The sequence below is a fragment of the Leucopleurus acutus genome (genome assembly GCF_964270905.1).
Source record: "Leucopleurus acutus genome assembly, chromosome: 15".
Taxonomy (NCBI): Eukaryota; Metazoa; Chordata; class Mammalia; order Artiodactyla; family Delphinidae; genus Leucopleurus; species Leucopleurus acutus.
This window is the reverse complement of record NC_139157.1, coordinates 50,670,468-50,694,981: the sequence shown is the minus strand read 5'-3', so window position 1 is coordinate 50,694,981 and position 24,514 is coordinate 50,670,468. Positions and strand designations below refer to the sequence as shown.

General features: G+C 38.2%; 1 protein-coding gene across 2 annotated transcripts in view; it reads left to right on the top strand.

Annotated features, from left to right (window-relative positions):
- Positions 1-24,514, top strand: part of AFG1L (AFG1 like ATPase) — a 194,553-nt gene that overhangs the window by 29,797 nt on the left and 140,242 nt on the right. For both annotated transcript variants that reach the window (XM_082856019.1, XM_082856020.1), the window contains exons 2-3: positions 478-701; positions 19,854-19,905. In XM_082856019.1, the coding sequence (XP_082712145.1) occupies positions 478-701; positions 19,854-19,905 (276 nt within the window). The remainder of the gene's footprint in view (positions 1-477; positions 702-19,853; positions 19,906-24,514) is intronic.

The window sequence follows — 24,514 nt, the reverse complement described above, 5'->3', positions numbered from 1 at the left end:
GAAGTGTGCTGAATTCAATGTGGTAACATCTGAATGCTGTGTTGTTTTAGACAGCGAATAAAGAGGCAGTAGAAAACCCTTTGTGACTAGTGTCTAAGTCTCTGTCTTCGTACTGAAGAACCAGATTTAGGCCTAATGCAAAGAAAGGTACCACCCCTGCTGTGAAGAAGGATGTGACGAACCCAGGTGGCTCATTCATTGGAGTGGAGGCAAAGCAGACATTCCATTCTTCCTGGAAGAGGGGTTGTAGTGATAGCTTATGAGTTTGGGGTTTATTAAACTGAGACATTTATAAATATATTTATGTTACAAAATGTGTTTTATATTATTATTTTCATCAAAGTGATATTTACAACTGCTCAAATATAATTATAACTGGTTAAAAGTTTTAATGTGGCCATTAAGAAATAATGTAGAGCACTATGAAATATCTTGATTTCAGAAAGTCTAAAATTTTATATATATTTTTGTTTATAGCCTATACAGTTCAGACAGCCAAGAGTATGTCTTCAACTGCTGCTACAGAGGTTTATTCAAAAGCTTTAGCTGTTTGCCATGGACCACTGGACCACTATGACTTTCTGATCAAAGCTCGTGAGCTAAAGGACGATGAACATCAAAGAAGAGTCATACAGTGTTTGCAGGAATTACATGAGGAACTTAAAGGATACAGTATAGAGGCAGAAGGCCTTTTTTCTAAGGTAAGGTTTGTGTGACATTAAAGATTGAACAGTTAAAAATGTAAGCATTTAAAAAATGGATTAAATGCAGTTGGGTACAATGATGAAAGAGCTTGAAAATTTCCTACCAGTTCCTTTAAACAAGCTCTGTTGGATCCCCATTTCTGACCTCTTGATGTTCCATAGCTTTCTTTCACCTTCAGCGGGATTCAGATAGCTTCATATTGAGGTATTTAAAAAAAAAAAAACCCTAAATACCAGTCAAAGTGAAAACTTGTGTGCATTTCAAAGCTTCTCCCTCTCTCTAGGTTAGGCCTGGCCCAGGATCAGCAGCAGAGAAGAGGGGGTGACTTGTTCTTCTCTCTCTATTCTTCTCTCTCTGCTCGCTTGGCTTCTCTAGGCTCAGAATGAGGGGGATAGAAGATTAGAGTGAAACAGCAGAGTCTGAAGTCACCAGTTAAGGGCCTTTTGTGTGGTAGATGCTGACATGCTAGCTTTCTGTGAGGGGCACTGGGTGGATTCTTCAGGACTCCCATGAGGACCTCCCTGCTGCTCCACTCTGTGACTGACCTCTTACGACTCTAACGGAACACCTCACACCACTACGTGGGGCTGAGACGGCCTTGCCCTTGCACTTAGCCTTCTAAGAGGGGTCCTTTCGGGACAGCGCTAACCAGGTCACCTTTATGGCGTCTACTTAGGCCACGGGAAGTATAACATCTCATTTCTCCAACCCCTTCTGCATGGGCAGCTTCAGTCAGTCTTCTGCCCTTGGACTTCTGCAGATATAAGAAGCAAGCACCAGTGTCTGTCTTTGTCCTGTGCACCCCTATACTCCTGGGGACACGTGTCAAGTTCTTCCATGAGTTCTTTCACACCCTGCTTTGGTAGCTGTCTGTAGATTTTCTCACCTAAATGAGTATCCACCCCGTTTTTTCCTTAATGCTAATCTCCTTGGATGTTTCTCTTGGGGACCCTCTGCACTTGGCATGAGGTTCATCTGGGGGAAATGCCACAGAATTCTTTACCCAGCTAACAGCTTTCTGCCTTGATTACTTTGATTTTAGGGCTGTTTTTTGACTTTTTTTTCCTCTTTTTAAGTAATTCCTGCATGGATACAATTAGTGCCTCTCTTTAGTGTGTAGGGGGACCTGTCTCCCCTTGTCCTCAGCTTTGAGTTTTTGCTGAAATTCTGAGACACCAGGAAAACTCCCATTCCTTATCCTTCTGTAGAAGCCATTGTCATCAGTGGTGTCATCCTCAAATCATGAGGGGTATTAATAGTTATAAGAGTTAGAATTTGTTCAACCTAAGAAACTACTTTTCCTTTAACTGACTGACCAAACCTCCTCCCCCCACCCCGCTACACAAATATTCTTTTATTATAAGATCTTTATAAGAAAGGTATTGTATAACAATGTGTTAGTAGTACTTTATTTAAAAACTCTACTGAAAGTAATTTTATGTTTTAAAAAGCACTTCAGAGTGTAATGAAATAGTTTTATTTTTATATAAGGAAAAGGCTGCCATTGTGTTAACATCTTTTGGTTAAAAGGAATAGAGAATTATTTAGGTCTGAGAGAGAAATGGAGATGTAGAATAAGATTACATAAGAAAATAGCAATGAAGGGCATCTCCATCGCTCAGCCAGGCCTCACAGAGCCTGTGCCAGCTTTCAGCAGTGTCAGTGGCTCTGAAAACTTTGATGACTTGTAGTAGGAGGTACCCATTGATTCTCCAGAACCCTGCCATTCACATAATCTGCTTACTCTTTGTTCCTTTTCCCATGCCCTTACCCACTTCGATTTATTCTACCAGCTTCTTGGTTCTTTTCCTGTATCCATGGTTTAAATTCCTGAGTAAAAATCTGACCGTCCACCCAAACACTTCATCCCTGTTTGGGCAGAGCTTTCACACCAGTTTTCCAGAGGCTGCTAGTTAGCACAAAGATTGGATCTCTGTATAAGGTGCCATCCAGGGCTCCTGTGAGCAGGGCGGTTTCCCTCAGAAGTGGATTGTGAGTGTGGGAGCCAGAGTGTGTTAGCTAATCCAGAACAATGGTTATGGGAAATAATGATGAATTATCCCTTTTGATGGCCAACCTTTTCTCTTTTTCCTGTGTTTCCAAAAGTTGATGGGTGAGTCAAGAAGCAAAAAGTTTGGAAAATACAGATTGCTTAGGTACTGCATACCTAATTATAGTTTGCAATACAGGAGGTCTTCCAAACAAAATAACAACTTTGTTATGTATCATAGCCAGGAAACAAGATGTTTTACTTACCAGATTTTTTTTTTGTTATCTGAAAGTTAAATTTCTCTCATGACTGTTGTATCTTATTCCCTTTCTAGCCCTCTCCCTTTTGGAAATACAGTCCTTTTCCTCCTCCCCACTCTGTATCATCCCTAGGGCTCATCTTACAGGGGTTGGTGAACTTCCATTCCTTAATAAAATATTCCTTAAATTAACTTATCTGGTTGCCAATTCAACAACCTATTTTTTTCTTTAAAATTATTATTTGGCTCTTCTTAAGGGTATTTTCCCATACTTCCACCTTTGATTTATAAATTGGCTATGCTGGATTTGCCTAGTAAATAGATACCTATTTAGCAGTAAGTAAATGCAGTACTTTCTATCTAGAGGCCCTGGTTTTATTGGGTAATTCTTATGTAAGGAGGAAATTTGACAAGTCAGGTAGTTTCAAATGTGTCTAATGAAAGCTTATATTTGTTAAATCCCAATGCATATGTGAATGAATGTTTAGTAAATGGATCGACATCTCTTTATGATAGTATTTGTCCTGTAGTTTCTTTAGCCCACCAAATCATTGTTTTTCAGTGTTTTTCAAACATTGAAAAAGATCCAAATACCAAATGTAATTTGAATAAAACATATATAAAAGCTTTAGTTTTGAAGATTCTAAAGGTGCCACAGACCTACTTCTAAAAATATAGACTGATATGCTGATTATCAGAGAAGGAAACTTTGGACTGTTAGGTTTTCCAGCAGTAGAACTTTGTTAGTATGTAGAGTTCTTGATTTTGGTAAATAGGGTTTATAATTTCATGGACATTTGATTTTCCCCCCAGCTTTATTGAGATATTATTGACAGATAACATATGTAAGTTTAAGGTGTGCAATGTGATGATTTGATACCTGTATACATTGCAAAATGATTACCATAATAAAGTTAGTTAACACCTATATCCCTTCACATAATTACTGTTTCTCTTTGTAGTAAAAACATTTAAGATCTACTCTTTCGCAGGCCTCTCACTGCTGTGGCCTCTCCCGTTGCGAAGCACAGGCTCCGGACGCGCAGGCTCAGTGGCCATGGCTCACAGCCCTAGCCGCTCCGCAGCATGTGGGATCCTCCTGGACCGGGGCACGAACCCATGTCCCCTGCATCGGCAGGCGGACTCTCAACCACTGCGCCACCAGGGAAGCCCCTAAGATCTACTCTTTTAACGACTTTCAAGTATATAATATAATACTGTATTGTTAATTATAGTCACCATGATTCCCAGAACTTATTCATATTATAGCTGAGAGTTTGTACCCTTTGACCAGTATTTCACCATTTCCCCTACCCCACAGCCCTTGGTAACCACCATCCTATGAATTACGCTTTTTAAAAATTCTGCATGTAAGTGAGAACATACAGTATTGTCTTTGTCTGACTTATTTCAGTTAGCATATATGGGCATTTGATTTTGATGCAGATGTTTAAATATTCATTTTGGTGGACTTGTTAAAAAAAAATTGTACTCCTAAGAAACTTTCTGTAAGGGTAAGCCATAATGTTAGAATAAAATGCACCTTCTTCACAAAATGCTAGAATTATTAGTCAGTGAGAAAAAATTGGTGGCAGACTATTAGGCTGCTTTTACCTACCTACATAAAAATGTTTTCTCTAGTAAAAATTTGAAGAAGTTATGAGCAGATGACTATGCTATATGAGCAACAAACTATAAAGAATAAGCATTTATGAATACTTTACTTTTGTTATCAAATAAAACTTATAGCCAGGTTAATCTGACACATTTAATGTATGCATAATTGTTATTGTGCTGTGAGGTAATTAGGCATAAATGGTAAGTAAGTAGTTCATGTAAATCACTATAACTAGAATTACTTTTACATAGCCAAATCAAGCATTTCTGGAGTCATGGAGGGAGAGAATTAAAGAGTGTGGAGCTACTCTGAAAATCTCTGTTTCCATTAATCAGGTGTATACAGGCAGCCAGGGTTTTTCATCTCTGGGGAGGAGAAACCATAGCCAGAGAGACCTGGGAATTGGGAAGAGGAGTGGGGAACAAAATTCCTTTTCCTTTTCTCCTGCTCTTCACAAAATAATTTTGCTTTTCCCTCATGAGAAATTATTATTTCAAACTTCATTTTACAACCTATGGTCTTTTATTTGGATACCTCTCCTCACTCTGCCAAGAACAATGCATATAGCAGGTAGAGACGACCTGTGCTGCCTTGAATCCGGCTCATCTAAGGTCTTGGTGCTTTCTGTGATCTGGCTTCTAGCATCTGGAGGCCGTGAATAGGATACCTGGAATGCCGGGCTGTGGAATTTTCTCTCAGGAGATGCAGGAGGCCTATTGTCTGGGTCCCTTCAGTTATTTATCCAAGACTAGGCAGTTTGCTGGTTTTTCCTCAGTTCCTCCCTTCTCTCCCCCAGCTAAGGAAGTGAGCACTTATACTCTCCGTTCCTCTTCTTAGAATTGGCATTTCCTGTAGGTGAAGTAGGTTGAGCAGTGTGATTTAGGTAAAGCCTCCCTGTTTCCTGGTAATTTATCCTTCAGAACATCATAAGCAACACTGAGTATGAAATAGACATCTATAGCTACAGCTTTATTAAAGACCAGAAATATTTTTAAATGAATATTTTCTTGTATCAAATTTTTATGAAAGCCGAAACAAAAGATTATGTCCTAACCCAATGACGGCATTATTTGTAAGGAAGTGAGTCAAACTGCATTGTTTTTTGAGAACTAACACATGCCAAAGACTCATTTAAAGTCTGAAATTTGAGAGAGTGTAATGGGCCTGCTTCAGTCTCCAGAATAATTAACAAATGTATCCAATTACATTTTAAGTTTTGTCATGGTTCTGAAGGTAAAATTATGCCATCAACGTAGATGAGAGTGTCTTTTTTTTTTGAGTTTTTTTTCCAGTTTTATTGAGATATATTTGATATATAGCACTATATAATTAAGGTATAGAGCATACTGATCTGACTTACATGCATAATGAAATGATTACCACATAAGTCCAGTGAATATCCATCATCTCCTGTAGATACAAAATAAAAGAGAAAGAAAAAAATACTTTTTTCTTATGATGAGAACTCTTAGGATTCACTCTCCTAACAACTTCCACATATAACATACATGAGTGTTAATTATATTAATCATGTTGTACATTACATCCCTGTTATTTATCTTATAACTAGAAGTTTGTACTTTTTAACCACCTTCATCCAGTTCTCCCCCCCCACCCCCTTGCCAGATGAGAATGTCTTTTATAAATTCCTTAAAATAAATTTAAAGAAAAGGGGTATAGCCCTATTTTATAATGTCTGAGATAGGAATTTTATCTGTCATTGTCCACCAAAACTGACTACTTTGGTTATGGCAGCAGAATTATGTAGGCCATAGGAGGCAATAGAGCCATGGAATCTATGCTGAGATTTTGGTCAGGTCTCTAGATTAGGGGTTGGCAAATATTTTCTGTAAAGGACCATGTAGGAAATCTTTTAGGGTTAGGGGGCCATATGATCTCTGTCATAGCTATTCAGTTCTGCCATTGTAGTCAGAGTAGCCATGGATAATTCAAAAATAAATGTATTCTGATAAATATTTATTTAGAAAAACAGATGTCAGACTGGATTTAGCCTATAGGCCATAATTTGCCAACCCCTGCTATAGATGGATGACTGCTTCCTGACTAGATTTGAGGGCTGGTGGGAGACCATTAATAGTATTCAAGGTTCTCTTGGAACTGTACTTAGTCTAGCTTTCCAATCTGATTTTTCATTACTTCCCTTTATGTATACCTGCCTCTAGTCAACAGAACTATTCACTGATTTATTATATAGACAAACAGACAAATGGAACAAAATAGGAAGTCTAGGAGATACATGGAGACTTGATATACCATTGAGTTGACACTGAAAATCAGTGGGAAAAAGATGGTCTAGTCAGTAAGCAGGGATGAAACAATTGATGATCTTTGTGAAAAGGAAAATAAAATTAGATACCTACCTCTCTGAATATAAACATAAATTCCATAGAGTCAGTGTTCTAAGTTTAAAGTGAAATTTTAAAACTTCTTGAAGAAAATATAGAGGGTTATCTTTGTGAACCTGGGGAAAGGAAGACTCTCTTATACAAGATATGAAAGTTTAAATTATAAAGGTAAAGTTGGATACACTTGACTCTACTAAAATTTAAAACTTCTAGTCAACAGTAAGCACCATAGAAAGGTGAAAAGGCAGACCACAGACTGGGAGAAAATATTTGCATCAAAAGTAATTGACTAATAGATTGACTATAATAATTGACTATATATATCTAGAATATATAAAGAACTCCTACCAAAAATAGAAAAAAAAAATCAAACAACTTAGTAGAAAAATGGACAAAGAAGAGTCTGTTTTGGGGTGATAACTAGCAGATGCCACAAAAATAGATAAGTAAATCAGAATGTATTTTTTAAAATGGAATGTTGAGATGATAAACTTCAAAATCAGAATTGTTAACTCCGAGCAAGAAGGGCACAAAGGGGGGGCTTCAACTCTATCTAATGTGTTATTAAATTTTGGAATGAATATTTCAAAATACAAAGATTTGATAAAGCTGAGTGGCAGGTAACCAGGTATTCAATATTTTTTCCAATTTAGCGTGTTTATAATATTCCATAATAAAAGTATTTTTAAGTGTAACTGTGAGATATTTCAACAGGTTAGTTGATTTAAGAAAATAATTTTGAGGAAATTATAACTTTTCCTGATAATATAATTCTAGACTCTACTAGTTCAGCATTTGCTTTTTACAAATAGACTGAGTGAGGAAGGGGTATTATTAGCTCAAAAAGTACTCAGCAAGACATAGGGAATATCTTAGTAAGAGGTTTTTAGCAATGAAACTTCTTTACTCTTTCTGGAATCTCATGAGCTGAGTTTTCTTGGCCTTAAATCTTTTTCATGAATGCCAGATGTTTCTGAGTTCTGTGTACATTGGACTTAATCTTACCCCATGTTCAGCAGAGTTTGTCTTTTCCAGGTAATGTGTCCATTTTACATACTGGGGAAATAATTAGCCAAGTGTCTTCTTGTCCTTTAGGAGATTAATAAATCTTCAGAGTGAGCACTGGGGAAAGAAGTTCTGTTGTGTAGCTGGGAAAAGCAAATGATTTTTCGTTTTACAGAAAAATTTATCATGCTTAGCTAGAAAATGTATCTCTTTGTTTATCAGAACGCCTGGAATTATCATATATGAATTCAGTTCAACAACAACAGGAAGAGTTGGTCCTCACTATGTACTAGGCTCCATGGAGCCAAGGATACAGGTGTAATTAAGGTTAATGTTTTGTGATTTCAGTGATAACCTTATTCAGTGGAAGAAATGGTCATAAACAGCTGTTTATAACTCAGTGAATTAAGTACAAAAATTCATATGGGTATAAGATGCATATGGGGACAGTCTTTGAAAACCCACTCTAAATAAAAGGATTTAAATTTATTTTATTCCGTATTATTGCTTCACTTGAGACTTCTAATTCTGTTTCTCATAAAGAAATTTTATGAATCAAATTATTATTCATTTACTCTTGAAGGACAAGGTTCTAAGGATATACATCAAAATTAACAACATAAATCCCATAAAAAATATATGCTGGGCTTCCCTGGTGGCTCAGTGGTTAAGAATCCGCCTGCCGATGCAGGGGACACGGGTTCAAGCCCTGGGCTGGGAAGATCCCACACACCGTGGAGCAGCTATGCCTGTGCGCCACAGCTACTGAGCCTGTGCTCTAGAGCCTGCGAGCCACAACTACTGAGCACGCATGCCAAAACTACTGAAGCCCGCGCGCCTAGAGCCTGTGCTCCGCAACAAGAGAAGCCACTGCAATGAGAAGCGCGCGCACTGCAATGAAGAGTAGCCCCGGGGCTTCCCTGGTGGCTCAGTAGTTGAGAGTCCGCCTGCCGATGCAGGGGACACGGGTTTGTGTTCCGGTCTGGGAAGATCCCACATGCCGTGGAGCGGCTGGGCCCGTGAGCCGTGGCCGCTGAGCCTGTGTGTCCGGAGCCTGTGCTCTGCGACGGGAGAGGCCACAGCAGTGAGAGGCCCGCGTACTGCAAAAAAAAAAATAATAATAAAATAAAAGAGAATAATAAAATGTAAATAATGCACTCAAGATTAATATTTAAATAAACTTTATAAAACATTTCTGAGAATTATTATTCTATAAAGCTTCCATTTGTGCAAAAGTATATCACTTAAATAACAGCAGTTTTTGAAACTAAAATTGAGAAATCAAAATTACGTTTGAAGAGAGACAAAAAAAAAAAAGGTCTCAAGTTTCTTCTCAGATTCAGAATGTTCAATAGTAGGCTTGTGTGAAGACTGAATCAACCCTAAAGCTAATTCTTTATTCATTTCAGGATGTGGGAATGGTGGGGGGAAATCCAGCACATAAGAGAGGAAAATCAGGATGGATAGACAGGAGACAAGAAAAATCCCTTGGCAGAAAATATTTATGAAGAAGGAGAACAGGTCTCTATTTTAAGGCTTGTTCACTTGGATCCACTGGCAACAAGGACATGGAGGAAGAAGTAGGGAGGAAAGCATGCTGCTAAAGGTGAGAATCTGAGTAAAGGGCAGTGGAAAGACCTCTTTTCAGATATAGGCCTACCCTTTGGTGAAGGGCATTGCTTTATTTGGAAAAGCCATAGGATGTGGTAGATTTTGATTTCTGTTCTAGTGATTTCATTCTCCTTATAAAGTTACCAGTCAATTAATCTAGTTCTAAATTATTTAGATTTTTTTTTCAGTTGTTTTTCCATAAATCTATTTAAGCCTGAAGCTCAGAGTTCTTCACCTGTTGCCTCCACATTTGCTGTTCCTAAAGATTCTCTATGAAGTTGGCATTTCTTAAGGATAACTCTAAGAAGCTATATTGTCTTTTAACAATATTAAACTTCTCAGGAGTTACATATTTGCCTTCAATTAGTTTTTTTAAGTTGAATAGTAATTCTGATTTTGCTTTATACAGTTTCTTTTTTTAAAAAAATATTTATTTATTTATTTTGGCGGCACCGGGTCTTAGTAGCAACATGTGGGATCTTCAGTTGCGGCATGGGGACTTTTTGGTTGTGGCATGTGAACTCTTAGTTGCAGCACACATGTGGGATCTAGTTCCCGGACCAGGGATCAAACCCAGGCCCCCTGCATTCAGAGCACGGAGTCTTACCCACTGGACTACGAGGGAAGTCCTTATAATTGGTTTTTAACTGAGTGAAAACCTCTATTTAGAAACAAGAGAACTATAAAGAAAAACTGAGCAATTCCAATCCATGCCATCATCTTCAATGGAGATGTGCAGATATTAGGACCTGAACACTGAACACACATTTCAGGCCACACTGCCACAGCCATGTACAGCTTCTCCAGGAGAAGCGTGAAGCATAGCTCCAAGGTAATCCATAGTCCCTTCGTGGCAGTGAAGACCACCACAGAGCTGCCTTCAGTTACCTTTGCCCTGATGAACCACAAAAAGCCCCCACAAGTATTTCTCCGTGAACCACACTCCCACCTGGCAAGGGTGGCTTGTCAGCAGAGCAGGTAATAGGTAGTGTTGTCTTTTCCTCCAGTTTCCTCCCATTCAATGCATTCTCCACACTGTATCAATAATGATATTTCTAATGGATAATCTGATTGGACCATTCTCCTGCTTAAGACTTCTCAGTGCCCTCTAGAGAAAGTACAAACTCATTAGCAAGTTCTACAGGGTCCTTGAGAGCCTGCCTGGTCCCTGTCTCTTGCTGGCCTCATTGTCTTTGTTTTCTGCTGACAATAAAAGCAGCAGCTGTGACAAGCTACTTGAAGATTGTTAGACAAGACTGGGGCCTTCTCTTGCCTTTGGGTCTTTGTTAAGGCTGCCTGTACCCCCATCCTTTTACTGTAGCCCGTCTCACATGGCCCACCTGGTGACCACATGCTCCTTTAGTAAATACCATGTCATTGTTTTCTGGATCTTGTAGGTCTGCAGAACTTAGCTCACTGCCTGATACAAAGTAGGTGATCAATGCTCAAGCCATGTTTCTGGAATAAATGAAAAAAACCTGAAGCTTTGAATGAATAACAAAGCAATCACTGAAGATTCACAAAATAATTCTCTGCTGACTCTGAAGGCAGTTGTCCTGGTGGCTGTGAGCCTATCCATATGTCTGTGTGAGAGCATAGGTGTCTCTGACAGTTCTTTTGTTTTTTAAAAAAAATTAATTAATTAATTTATTGGTTGCATTGGGTCCTCGTTGCTGTGCACGGGCTTTCTCTAGTTGCGGTGAGCAGGGGCTACTCTTCGTTGTGGTGCGTCGGCTTCTCATTGTCGTGGCTTCTCTTGTTCCGGAGCATGGGCTCTAGGCACATAGGCTTCAGTAGTTCTGGCACATGGGCTCAGTAGTTGTGGCTTGCGGGCTCTAGAGCGCAGGCTCAGTAGTTGTGGTGCACGGGCTTAGTTGTTCCACGGCATGTGGGATCTTCCCAGACCAGGGCTCAAACCCGTGTCTTCTGCATTGGCAGGCGGATTCTTAACCATTGCGCCACCAGGGAAGCCCTCTGTGAGTTTTTATATTCACTTGCTTCTCTGTGGACATGTTTGTGTTCTCATTTCCTCCATAGTGTCAGTTCTTTGAAAATCCAGGAGAAGCCTGGAAGGCCACTTTAATCCCTCAAATTCAGAACCTCAACTAGGTTCAGACTGAGGAATATTTTCCACATCCTTCTTTTGATAAACTCCAGGTAGGTTTGAGAATTATGCTTAAGTCCTGGATATCCCTCTGAACAAGTGGTGGACTGGAGTAGGTCACACCTAGCTTATCTTCACCTAAGCTAGTCCAGAATTCGAATATCAGGAGTGAGTGAACTGGAAGGATTTGCTGGAGAAATTGCCTCCTGTCATTTGTCTCCCACTGACACACATAGGCACTTAGAAATGCTTGTTGCTTGAATGCATGCAACATTAAAAAGTCATTTGCATCTTCAAATTCTGTTATAATCAGAAATTGAGCCATTTCTTATGCTAGTTATAGAGGGTTAAACTCTGCCCCCCACACTTGTTTATTATTTAGGTACTTAAAAGGCTTAATTATACTAGTAAACGGAACAAATTGGTGTACTTTAGGTTACAAGGGTTCTTTTGCAAATCAGCTGATGGTATTTAAAAAAAGATTTTCATTTAAAGAGAATTTGTGGGTGCTAACATATAGTTCAGTTCTTTAGCTTTAATGATCGTCTTAGAAACCTGAAGTGATCTACTTTTATTAAACAGTGGTCTATGTTGAGAATGATATAATGCTTGTTTTTAAAAGATGTAATTATGCTCAGTATTCCAGCTGGAATCACTGTCTATCATTTTAGGAGTTAGTAATGGAATGGTGAGGGGAATAGGGAGAAACAGGAAAAGGAGTATTCCTACATTTTAAACAAATGAAACCAACTCTTTATTTTAAAGCATCACCCTTATTATCTAATTGTCCTAATGGAAATTATACTTGACTAGCAGGTAGACAGTAACCCAGAAAGGTGGAGGACATGCTGTTTTAATTTATAACTTTGATGAGAATGACCTTGGATTTTTTTTTTTTTTTTTGCGGTACACGGGCCTCTCACTGTTGTGGCCTCTCCCGTTGCGGAGCACAGGCTCCGGACGCGCAGGCTCAGCGGCCATGGCTCGCGGGCCCAGCCGCTCCACGGCATGTGGGATCTTCCCAGACCGGGGCACGAACTCGTGTCCCCTGCATCAGCAGGCAGACTCTCAACCACTGTGCCACCAGGGAAGCCCACCTGGGATTATTTTTAATGCTAGAATTTTAATATCATAAGGAACAAAGGATAAAGTTAGAATGATTAAATCAAAATATTTGGAATGATGGATGGCAAATGTTTACTTTGCAGAAGTTAAAGGAATAGTTTTGAAAGCAATTGTCTAAAATGCAAATATGTAGATATTTTAGAATAATTTTAGACTTAGTTCAAAAGTAAAAGTAATACAGTGATTTTGTTTTGTTTTTCACAACTTGTTATTTTGAAAAACTTCAACAGTACACTTAAAACCACTAATGGTTAACATTTTGCCACATTTGTTTTCTTTTTTTCTCTCTCTCTCTCTCTCAGTATTTTTTCTTTAATCATCTGAAAGTAAGTTGTAATATCATAACACTTGACCTCTAAAAACATCATTATGTATCTCCTAACAAGGACCTTTTCCTGAATAACTATATTACCATTATCATACCCAAGAAACTTAACATTGATGTAATGATATCTAAAATAGGGCCACCCGATTTAGCAAACAAAAATACAGGATGTCCAGATAAACCTGAATTTCAGATAAATAATGAATAGTTTTTTAGTGTATATATGTACCATGCAATATTTAGGACATACATGCACTAAAAAATTATTTGATATCAGTGTGAAATTCAAATTTACCTGGCATCCTGTATTTTATCTGGCAATCCTAAATATGAAGCCCATATTCAGATTTCTTCAGTTGTCCCCCAAATGTACTTTTAACTGTGTGTGTTTGAATCCAGCAATCATGCTTTACATTTGACTTTGTCTAATAAAATTTTGATAGAATAATTATTAGATATTTACTTTAAAAAGTGTAGTCCTCACGTTCAAAAGATTCTCTATGTGGAAGTGGACTTTTATGTATATAAAATTCAAATCATAAAATTTTTACTAAATTTAGTGGTTTGGGGTGCATCACTAAATGCATAACAACTAGGACCCCAAACACTTGTGACATCAGCACATTTCCTTATTGGACAATTGGCAATTTATTCATATCATTTAAAAAAATTTTAAAGACATTTTTCTGATAGCTGCTTTTCTTATTATCCTCCCTTTTGATTTAGTATATAGTATTGTAATACTTATTATAATAAGTCTCCTAAACTTGACATACTCTCTTGACTAGGAGTTTAGTTTGTTTTTTTTTTAGATTCCACATATAAGTGAGTTCATACGCTGTCTTTCTCTGTCTGATTTATTTCTCATAGCATAATGTCCTCAGTGTCCATCAATTTGTCACAAATGTGGATTTCTTTCCTTTTTAATGGTTGAATAATTTACATTGTGTGTGTGTATAACACTTAAGTTGTTTCCATGTTTTGGCTATTGTAAATGATGCTGCAATGAAAAAGGAGTTGCAGATATCTTTTTGAGCTAGTGTTTTCATTTGGATAAATTTCCAGAAGTGGAATTGCTAGATCATATGGTAGCTCTATTTTTAACTTTTTGAGGAACCTCCATACTGTTTTCCATAGTGGCTGCACCAATTTACATTCCTACCAACAGTGCATGAGGGTTCCCTTTCTCTGCATCCTCACCAACACTTATTTCTTGTTTTTTTGGTAATAGCCATTCTAACAGATGTGAGATGATATCTCATTGTGGTTTTGATTTCATTTCCTGATGATTAGTGATGTTGAGCATCTTTTCACATGCCTTTTAGCCATGTGTATGACTTCTTTGGAAAGAATGTCTGTTCAGATTTTCTGACCATCTTTTAATTGGATCATTTTCTTGCTGTTGAGTTGTATGAGTTCTTTGTGTATTTTAGATACTAAAATATCACATATGATTTGAAAATATTTTTTCTCATTTGGTAGGTTGCCTTTTCATTTTGTTGATTGTTTCTTTTGCTTTTTAGTTTGATAAAAGTCCCATTTGTTTATTTTTGCTTTTGTTGCCTTTGCTTTTGATATCAAATCCAAAAAGTCATTGCTAAGACCAGTGTCAAGCAGCTCACCACCTGTGTTTTCTTTTAGGAGTTTTATGGTTTCAGGTCTTATGTTCAAGTCTATAATCCATTTTGAGTTGGTTTTTGTGTATGATATAAGTAGTGGTCCAGTTTCATTTTTTTTTTCATGTGGCTGTCCAGTTTTCCCAACACCGTTTATTGAAGAAACTATCCTTGAATCTTGGCTCCTTTATATACCCTTGGCTCCTTTGTATACCCTTGGCTCGTTTGATATAAATTAATTAATCATATATGTGTGAATTTATTTCTGGGCTCTCTGTTCTGTTCCATTGATCTGTGTGTCTGTTTTAATACCAGTACCATACTGTTTTGATTACTATAGCTCTCTCTTGAGAATAGATACTTTCAGATACTTTTATAAATACTTATATCAAACCATTAAAATGGCCTAGTAAAATATATTATGACATCAGTTAGAATGCTTTCAGTTGCGAATAACAGAAAACCCAACTAAACTAGGTTAAATAATACAAGTAATCATTGGCTCATGTAGAAGTCCAGGGATAAGTATGCTTCAGGTGCAGTGTATTAGGCCCCTGACTCTATTACTTACTTGGAGATCTTCTTGATCTTGTCCTCTTGATTATTTTGGCTTTGTGTTCAGCTTGGCTTATCTCAAAGTAGCAAACTAGCATCACATCTACACAGCATACTGCCCAGAAGACTAGAGCTTCTCTTTCACCTAGAGTTGAACAACAGAACTCTGCTTGACTGAACTTAGTCATAAGCTCACCCTTGAACCCCTCATCCGGTTGTGGAGGATAGAGCTGGGAGTGGGATCATTCTCACCTAAAGGACATGGCTACTGCACAGGTATAGAAGATTGTTGAGAACAATCTGAAAGCCCTGAGGCGTGTCCCTCCATTTTGTCAACAAATCTGTTTCGCTGGTTAGTTCACTCTTCTCTGTAACGATTCTCTAGAGCCTTCTTAGCTCCCTTCAAGCTGAACTACACTTCCCCTATCACTTTCAGCAAATGTCTACATCTTTATAAAGAGAAAACAGAAGGCATTGGGTTGGACCTCCTTCCACTTCCTATGTGAAATTGCAATCCCAGAAGTCTGGGTGGACGTGAGGGAATATGAGGGAAAGTCAGTATCTTAGTATGAGATTTTTCTATTTTTAGCTATCCTTCCATCATTTATTTCTAATTTTATTCCATTTTGGTTGGACTACAGTGATTCTTTGGAGTTTATTGAGGTTTCCTGTATGGCTTGGAATATGCACAGTATTTGAAAATGTGCTCCATGTTCTTGAATGTATTCTTGATTTGTTTGGTAGCGTTTGTATAGATATAAAATAGCTTAAGTGTACATTAATGTTGTTCAGATCTTTGAGAAGGGTGTGTCAAAGGGTGCGATGTTTCTTCTTAGTGGTCCATAGGTTTGGATAGAAGCAGGTATCAGTACATGAAGTTTACAGTCTTCAGCATGAGTGAGTGGGCCTTGTGATTAGGTGTGCAGAGGTGGGCAGTGAGTGGGAACTCCCCAGTGCCGTGTCCTGCACCTAACAGATAAGGAAATGGCTGGTTGTAGAGTTGATGTGGCTTACCCAGAGTCACATAGCTAATAAGTAGCCGAACCAGAATTTGTACCCAGATCTTTTGAGTTCAACTCTAATACTCTTTCCTTATATCTTTTATGCTTAGTGGAGGTAGGTGATAGCTTTCCACTGTCTTCCAACATCATCCTTAAGCTTACCATCTGCACAATCTGTAATACAGTATCACTGGATCCTTATCAAAAACACATTAGAGAAGGTGTCATCATCCTACTTCACAAATTCCCTAAGATATAAGTAACATGACAAATCTTACAACCGGTCACTAGAGAAACTTATTCATGTTCAGATCTTCAAGTCTTTGTCTAGTCAGTGTTAAGTAGGTGTATTTTAGACGTTGGGCGTGTATCAGAGCGCTGTCAGGAAACTGTTCACAGCACTTTAAAGACTGAATCAAGAGATGACTTAGAGAGTCATGGGCAGGGCAGGCCTAAGGCAGCAAACAAAGGATGGAGGAGTGAAGGAGGAGCCTGCAGAGAGCTGTAGCTGTGGCATGAGGACCTAATGATTATGGAGGGATGCAGCTCTGCTAGAGACACAGCACTGAAGCAGGGAAGCAACGGGAGAGAATGACCCGGATTTCTCTCCACCCCCTCCCTCCTATCTCCTGCAAGTAGTGCCTCCCAGGGACTGAACCCAGCTAGCAGCCAGCCAGCAAGGTTGCCCCCAGGGTAGAGAGCAGGATGAAGGAGGCTTGTGGAGGATGGGAGCACATGTAGAACCCCAGCACCCAGGAACTATGCCAGGGTGGAGTGCTCTGAGACATAGGAGCACATTACAGGAAATTAAAACATTGGGAAAGGAAATTTAATGGACCTGAAAAATAGGGTAAATTGTGAGAAAATGTAAATTAGGAGCATGTAAATTATGTGGGTGCCTGTGTCGTTATTTTGAAGAAAACTGTGTGAACCTAACTCTCCCTGAATTGACCACTATGAATAAAGAATTAAAAAACTTCTTTAGAATCCATTTTACAGCCTTCTAAATAGTCTTACTGTTCTCCATTCAATCCTCTGATTTTCCCCTTAAAATATAGAGTTTTAAATCCTTTGAAATAATTTCAATAATTTTTGGAAGACTGAAATTTTATGAGGAGAAAACTAACCTGCCTCTCCAAGTGAAAATACTTGGTGTGTATATAACATAGTTTAGATAGATGATGTCTAACATTTATTGTTAGAGGATTATCCATTGTGTTTATCAATTTATTTGGAGTAAAATCTGCTTCTTAAACAGTATTTATGCCATACGAGATATTTGTGATCTCAGATGTTTGAGAATCTTTTCCTTTGATACTCTGTAACCATATCTCTTTATCATCTTCTAAATATTGCCATAAAATATAATATAATATAAATTATATATGTAATAGATAATGTACTGTAATATTTGGCAAAGTGCTCTTTCAAAAATACGTTGAGTTTGGGTAAAACAGAAGATAGGCCCAAGTGATTTTTTTTTTTTTTTTTTTTTTAGCAGCATTGAGCTCTTCCCATGTCATCTTTTTCCCCCACCTTTGTTAAATTTTTGGCTTGAACTTCATTGGTTCAGCATATGTTGATTATATCATGACTAGATCCCGGACTGTTTCTACAAAATGTGATGTGAAGAATTGCTATAACATTTCCAGTTACCTTATGCAAAAAGTTGCTTTCAAAAGATTTCTAATACATAGAATATATTTAGAGATTATTATGTTGTATATAAGTTTTCTAATTTGAAGCTGTTCTAAAATTATTGAGGAGCATGATGCTTTTTTTCTGGCAAATTGAAAATAGAATAACCAATGTACAAGAATGGTTCACATAAGATATTACACCAAGACAAATTAAGAGGTTTGGCAGGAGTGGCATCTGTTTTCAGTTGAGATTTAAGAATAGATCGAGAGTTAATGTGCAGAGGAACACAGGGAAGGCATATCCACCTGGCAGAATCAAAGCAAAGAAGATCCTTTTGCCTAAACCATGGTGAAGGTTCTTTTGGAAGGGGCGTGCTAGAGTCAGAGGCTGGATTTATAGAGAAAGCTGAGGGACAGGAAAGCGAGAGAGGTTTCTGAGGCATGCTGGAGTGAATCCACAGATTAAAAAACAAAAGCATTAGGTAGTGGATCCTGAAGTCTAGCTTTTGAAAATGTTCTCTGTCAAAATATTGACTGCTCTGGTTGGTGCTAAGGGGCATAACCTTCGCTTCTTTCTGCCTTTACCCTTTCTGAACTCTCTCAGCTCTGGCTCACCTTGGTTTTTGCACAGGTGTCTAGAATGTCAGTTTCCCATTTTCACACTTGATGGATAGATTGGATGGATTAGATTGGAAATCACTGCCCCTCAAACTTTATTCAAGTTTTTATCGGTTGTTTGTGACCTGTCTCCAGCCACCCGCTCCCCACCACCTTTCCCCCTGAACGCCCACCCCACTGCTACCTTGGACGTTTGTAGGATTTCCTTTATATCCCTGGTGTCTGAAATTTCAGGATTATGACTTGGTATGGGTCTTATTTCCCTCATTGTGTTGGACACTTATATAATCTGTCCTCCCAATCTTGAAATTTCGTCCTTCAGATCTGAGAAAAATCTTAGGTAATTTCTTCCTCTCTTTTTTCTCTTTCTGGAATTCCTTTTGGTCAGATATTGGACCTCCTGAATTAATCCTGTAATTTTCTTATATTTTCCATCTTTCATTGTTTATTTGTTGTATTTCTTTAACATTTCCTCAAGCTTATCTTCTAATCCCTTTTCTGGAATTTTGTTTCTGCTACCATATGTTAAATTTCAAAGTACTCTCTTTTGTTCTTAATATTCCTTTTAAAAATTGCATTTTGTTCCTGCTTTATAGTTTTAATAACTTCTTTTATTTTCCTCAGCATATTAATTATATTGGTTACAGTTTTATTTCAAAGTTTCCTTTTGCTGTCTGTGTAGTCTCTGTTTCCTTGGAGTTTTTTGCCCCCTGTATATTTGCTGTGGTCTCCAACTTTCATAATGGGAGTTTTTCTGTTTTTTTTTCAAATTTCTGTTGATTCTTGGCTGTCAATTCGTTTTAGAGTCTTTTCAGATACTAATGAACTAATTGAAGGCTCCATCTTAAGAGGTTTGTTGACTAGTATGCTTTACTGTAAGGTGATCTGATAGAGACCCAGTTCTTTCTTTGGGAGAAACCCACACTAGGTGCCTTTGGGCCTTTATTTCTGGAAACCATTCACTTTCTTCAGAAAAAGTCTTCTGATCTCTTGTTTGCTGGGAATGAGCTAGGCTGTCATTGTTTGGGGAGCCCATTTGGGAAAGAGGGGGAAGATTACATGGTTAGTAAATTGTGAAGTGGATGTAAACTTAAGTTGTGTGACTTCAGAGCCTTGCTCTGAGCTATTATGATTCTTGCCTCCTATATTAAAACCTAAGTGGGGCTTCATAGCCTTTTATATCAAGTTTTTTGTACTTATTGTGTACAGTAGCCCATTTCAGTCCTGTATATATAGCACGGTTAGGAACACTATGTATATGATGGTATTCGATTATTTCCACGTTGGAGATTTATAATTTCTTCTTAATTTGCAGCTTTTTTCAAGGAGCAAACCTCCAAGGGGCCTGTATGTTTATGGAGATGTTGGTAAGTGTGTTAAAATAAGTTTTAAGTGGTCCAAACAAAAAGTTTCCCAGCTTTCACTCAGGGATAACTTCCATTTCTATCCCTCAGTACACTACCAGCAGGAACAGGATGAGGTGAGGTAAAATAGGAGAGAGGAGAGGAGTGCAGTTATCTTAGTTTTTACTTTTATTTCTCATAGGGTGACTGCAGTTGAAGGCAGGATTAGTTAGCATGTTAGGGTGCAAACATTATTTAATGTATAAAGTCAGTTGATCTCAGGGAAGGAAGTCATTTCCAGATAGGTTATTAGATAAACCAGAACCTCATTGCTCAGTGCTATTTGACTCAGGTTAATAACTTAAAAAAAATAAGCTGTTTGTTTTTACTTTTTTTAAAAAATAAATTTATTTACTTACTTATTTTGGCTGCGTTGGGTCTTCGTTGCTGTGCGCAGACTATCTCTAGTTGCGGCGAGCAGGGGCTACTCTTCGTTGCGGTGCACAGGCTTCTCATTGCAGTGGCTTCTCTTGTTGAGGAGCACGGGCTCTAGGCGCATGGGCTTCAGTAGTTGTGGTGCTTGGGCTCAGTAGATGTGGCTCGCGGGCTCTAGAGTGCAGGCCCAGTAGTTGTGGCGCACGGGCTTAGTTGCTCCGAGGCACGTGGGATCTTCCCGGACCAGGACTCGAACCCGTGTCCCCTGCATTGGCAGGCGGTTTATTAACCACTGCGCCACCAGGGAAGTCCCTGAGTAGATGTTCTTAACGTATGAGTGGTAACATTTCCTTGGTCATGCACTGGCACAAAGACTCACATTTTCTTGGAAACCTTATGAGCTGTCACTTACTTTCTGGATTTTCCTAATCAGTTAATGTCTTTCTTCTTCCCTGACTTCATTCTTGCTGAAGTTGTCTGTTTCTGGTTTCTATTTCCTTCAATCAAATCTTTTTCTCCAGTTTTAAACCTCTCCCTGGTTACCCACCTTCACTGATGTCATGAAGGTGGCTCCTCCTTCCTGTGACCTTATGGCTTGTCCTTCAGTTCTTTACATACTCAAAATGCACATTTAATGTAACGAGATTAACAAATTTGCATTGTGAGGAAGTGGTGGCAGAGGTTCGTTATCTTAATAAGAATTTTAGGGTAAGAAAAATAATAGAAGTTGAATAAGTAGTTATACTGCCTTAAAGATCAAAATGTTCTTTTCTGGGTCCTCCCTCTTCTTCTGATTTGTTTACTAATGCCTCTAAATGCCTGTTTTACATTTATAGATTTAGCAAATCTAATAAAAAGGGAATTAGTATTTAAAAAGTGAATGATAGAGATTCTTCAAACTTGCAGATTTTAAAAATGTGAAAGAAGCTCAAACTATTCTTTTTCTTAGTTCATTGGCTGATTGGTATTTTTGAGACCAATGTATGCTTCTTATTTAGAATCTAATTTATACCAGGTACTTGAGCAGTTTTGTGTGTCTGCACCTTTGGGCACCGCTAGCAGATCTCATTCTGTTGTCATCTCTTATTTTTTGCCTCTTTGGAGAACGTTTACTTCCTATACCTTCACTTTCATGTTCTGTCATTGCTAAAATCTGCATCTTTGTTTCTCTTGTTACCTTAACCACTTAACCATAAATGGAGATGGTTAGTAAGGCACAACTGTTTCCACTTCTACAAAAGGACTTAAAAAAAATAAAAACAACAACTATGAAAGTTGCTGGATTTTTAGTTTGGAAAATACAGCCGTATTCTAACGAATTGAAGGAGGTACAATAAATGTAATTTATCTGAATGTTTGAAGGGATTAGAAAAGATGTGTAACATGGGATATTCACATAGGCTGGGTGTGTGGCAATCTTTGGCTAGGAACATCTTCATAATGTAGAGAGGGGAAGAGAAAGGAATTCTGAAATAGGATGTGAGATGAACATTTTGGTGGCCATACTCAGTTTAGTTTAGAATACTTACAAAATAGGTAATAAAAGATAGGTCAGATTCTCATTTTGGGGGGGCTCGCTGGCTGGGAGAATAGCCTCGGAATGCCTTTACAAGCTCTTATTCTTTATTATTTTTCTTTTTTAGACTTGGGAAACAGATATTAAATTTTAAAGAGACTTGGTGGAAAAGAGATGTCTGTTTCATAGCATCCCTTTCCCTCTCCTTATTCCTGCCCTTGGCTTGGACTCTGTCATGCCCACTTCACTCTACTCTGTCTTCATGGGTATGTTGAGATGATTGACTCAGATGGACCCTCAATACAGGAACCGCAGGAGCATTGATATCATCATGGTTCAATCTTGAAATGTTTTCATTAATAAAATGCTTACCATATCTCATGCAGAAGTCAAAAGCTTCAGTAGTAATATTTTGTGGCTTCATTCTTACCCTACAGCTGGCTTTCTTACAACAAGGTTTCAGCTCTAAACTAGCAGAATGAGTGGTTATGGCAGGGTTAGTGATTTCTTCCGTACATTAGAAGAGAATAAGTACATTTTTGTTTGTCAGTCCCTTTTTTGCTGTCTCCTGGTTTAACCTTACCTGTTCCACATTGATAATTTCACCAGTGGAAAGCTAGACTGTTTTTAAGGTTAGGGGTTGGAAAGCAAAATTCTTCTTGGGTGGGAGGCAGTGGTGGAGGATACCACTTACAGCTCCTTCTGCAGGAGGTCAGCTGTGAAAAGGGCACCACTAGAGGGGGCTCTCGAGTAGTCATTTTTTGGCTTCCCAACTATAGGCTTAAAAGTTAGAATTTAAAAGATTTTTACGTTTTATAAATGACTCCCCTAGTAAGAATCTTATCCTGAGAAAATTACAAGGTTTTATTTAGGATTCTGTAGAGACCAAAGAAAAATTATGAAGCAGGTGAAATTTAGTGCTGGTTTCTTCTCTCCTTTTTTCCAACATCTGTCCTCATTCTTCCAGTCACTTGACAAATGCTTGTTGAGCACTTGCCTTGTGCCAGGCAGTCTGTTGTTTCTGGAAACGTAATGGTGAATAAGAGCAGACACAGCCTTTGCTCACCCAAAGCTTACAAACTGTGGCAATGGCTTTGAAACATTTTTAAACATGACTCACAGTAAGTAATATATGTTACATCCTGAGGTAGTATATGCTTGGGTGTGTGCACACCACACACATATATATACATACATACTTATAAACATCTTTGTCCTGTAAGATTTCCTACAACTTGGATTTTGCTGATCCATCTCTGTGGTGTGATGTGAGTCCTCCAACTTTGTCTATTTCAAGATTATTTTGGCAATTCTGTGGCCTTTGCATTTCCATGTTCATTTTAGAATAAGCTTGTTCATTTCTTTAAAAAAAATCTGGGGATTTTGATTGGGATTATATTGAAGCTATAGAGCAATGTCTACAGAGAATTGATAACTTAAGATATTGAGTATTCCAATCTATGAGCATGGTATATTTCTTCATTTTAAAATATCTTATTTATTTATTTATTTTTGGCTGCGTTGGGTCTCCGTTGCTGCACACGGGCTTTCTCTAGTTGCGGCGAGTGGGGGCAACTCTTCGCTGCAGTACGCGGGCTTCTCATTGCGGTGGCTTCTCTTGTTGCGGAGCACGGGCTCTAGGCATGTGGGCTTCAGTAGTTGTGGCTCACGGGCTCTAGAGCACAGGCTCAACAGTTGTGGCACACGGGCTTAGTTGCTCCGCGGCATGTGGGATCTTCCCGGACCAGGGCTCGAACCCGTGTCCCCTGCGTTAGCAGGCAGATTCTTAACCACTGCGCCACCAGGGAAGTCCCTAAAGTATCTTCTTTAATTTCTCTCAGTGGTGTTTTGTAGTTTGTAGTGCAGAGGTTTGCCATATTTTTTGATAAATTTATTCCCGTGTATTTTATTGCAAATGGTATTGTATGTTAACATTTAAATTTCCAGTTGATCACTGCTAGTGTATAGAATCAATTGATTTTTTGGATGACTTTTCTAAATTCAATTATTAACTCTTATAACTCCTGGTTATTTGGTAGCTTCTTCAGGATTTTTTGTGAACGTAATCATATCTGTGAATAAAGACAATTTAACTTTTTCCTTTACAATTTCTATGCCTTCTAGTTCTTTTTCTTGCCTCATTGCATAGCTAGGATGCAGTACAATGTTGAACAGAAGTCCTGAGAGTGGATGTCCTTGCCTTGTGTCAGATTTTAGGGGAGAAGTGTTCAGTCTTCCCTAGTTAAATATGATGTTAACTGTAGGGTGTGTGTGTGTGTGTGTGTGTGTGTGTGTGTGTGTGTGTGTGTTTAATGTATTAGTTTTTTTTATTGTGGCAACATATATATAATATAAAATTTATCATTTTAACTGTACAGTCCAGTGGCATTAAGTACATTGATATTGTTATGGAAACGTCACCACTATTCATCTCCAGAACATTTTTATCTTCCCAAACTGAAACTCTGTACCTATTAAACAATAACACCCATTCTATAACCCCCTCCTTCCCAGTCCCTGGCAACCACTGTTCTACTTTTGTCTCTATGAATTTGACAACTCTAGGGACCTCATGTAAGTGGGATCATATAATATTTATCCTTTTGTTTCTGGCTTATTTCACCTAGCATGGTATCTTCAAGATACTATGTCAGAATTTCATTCTTTTCTTTTCTTTTTTTT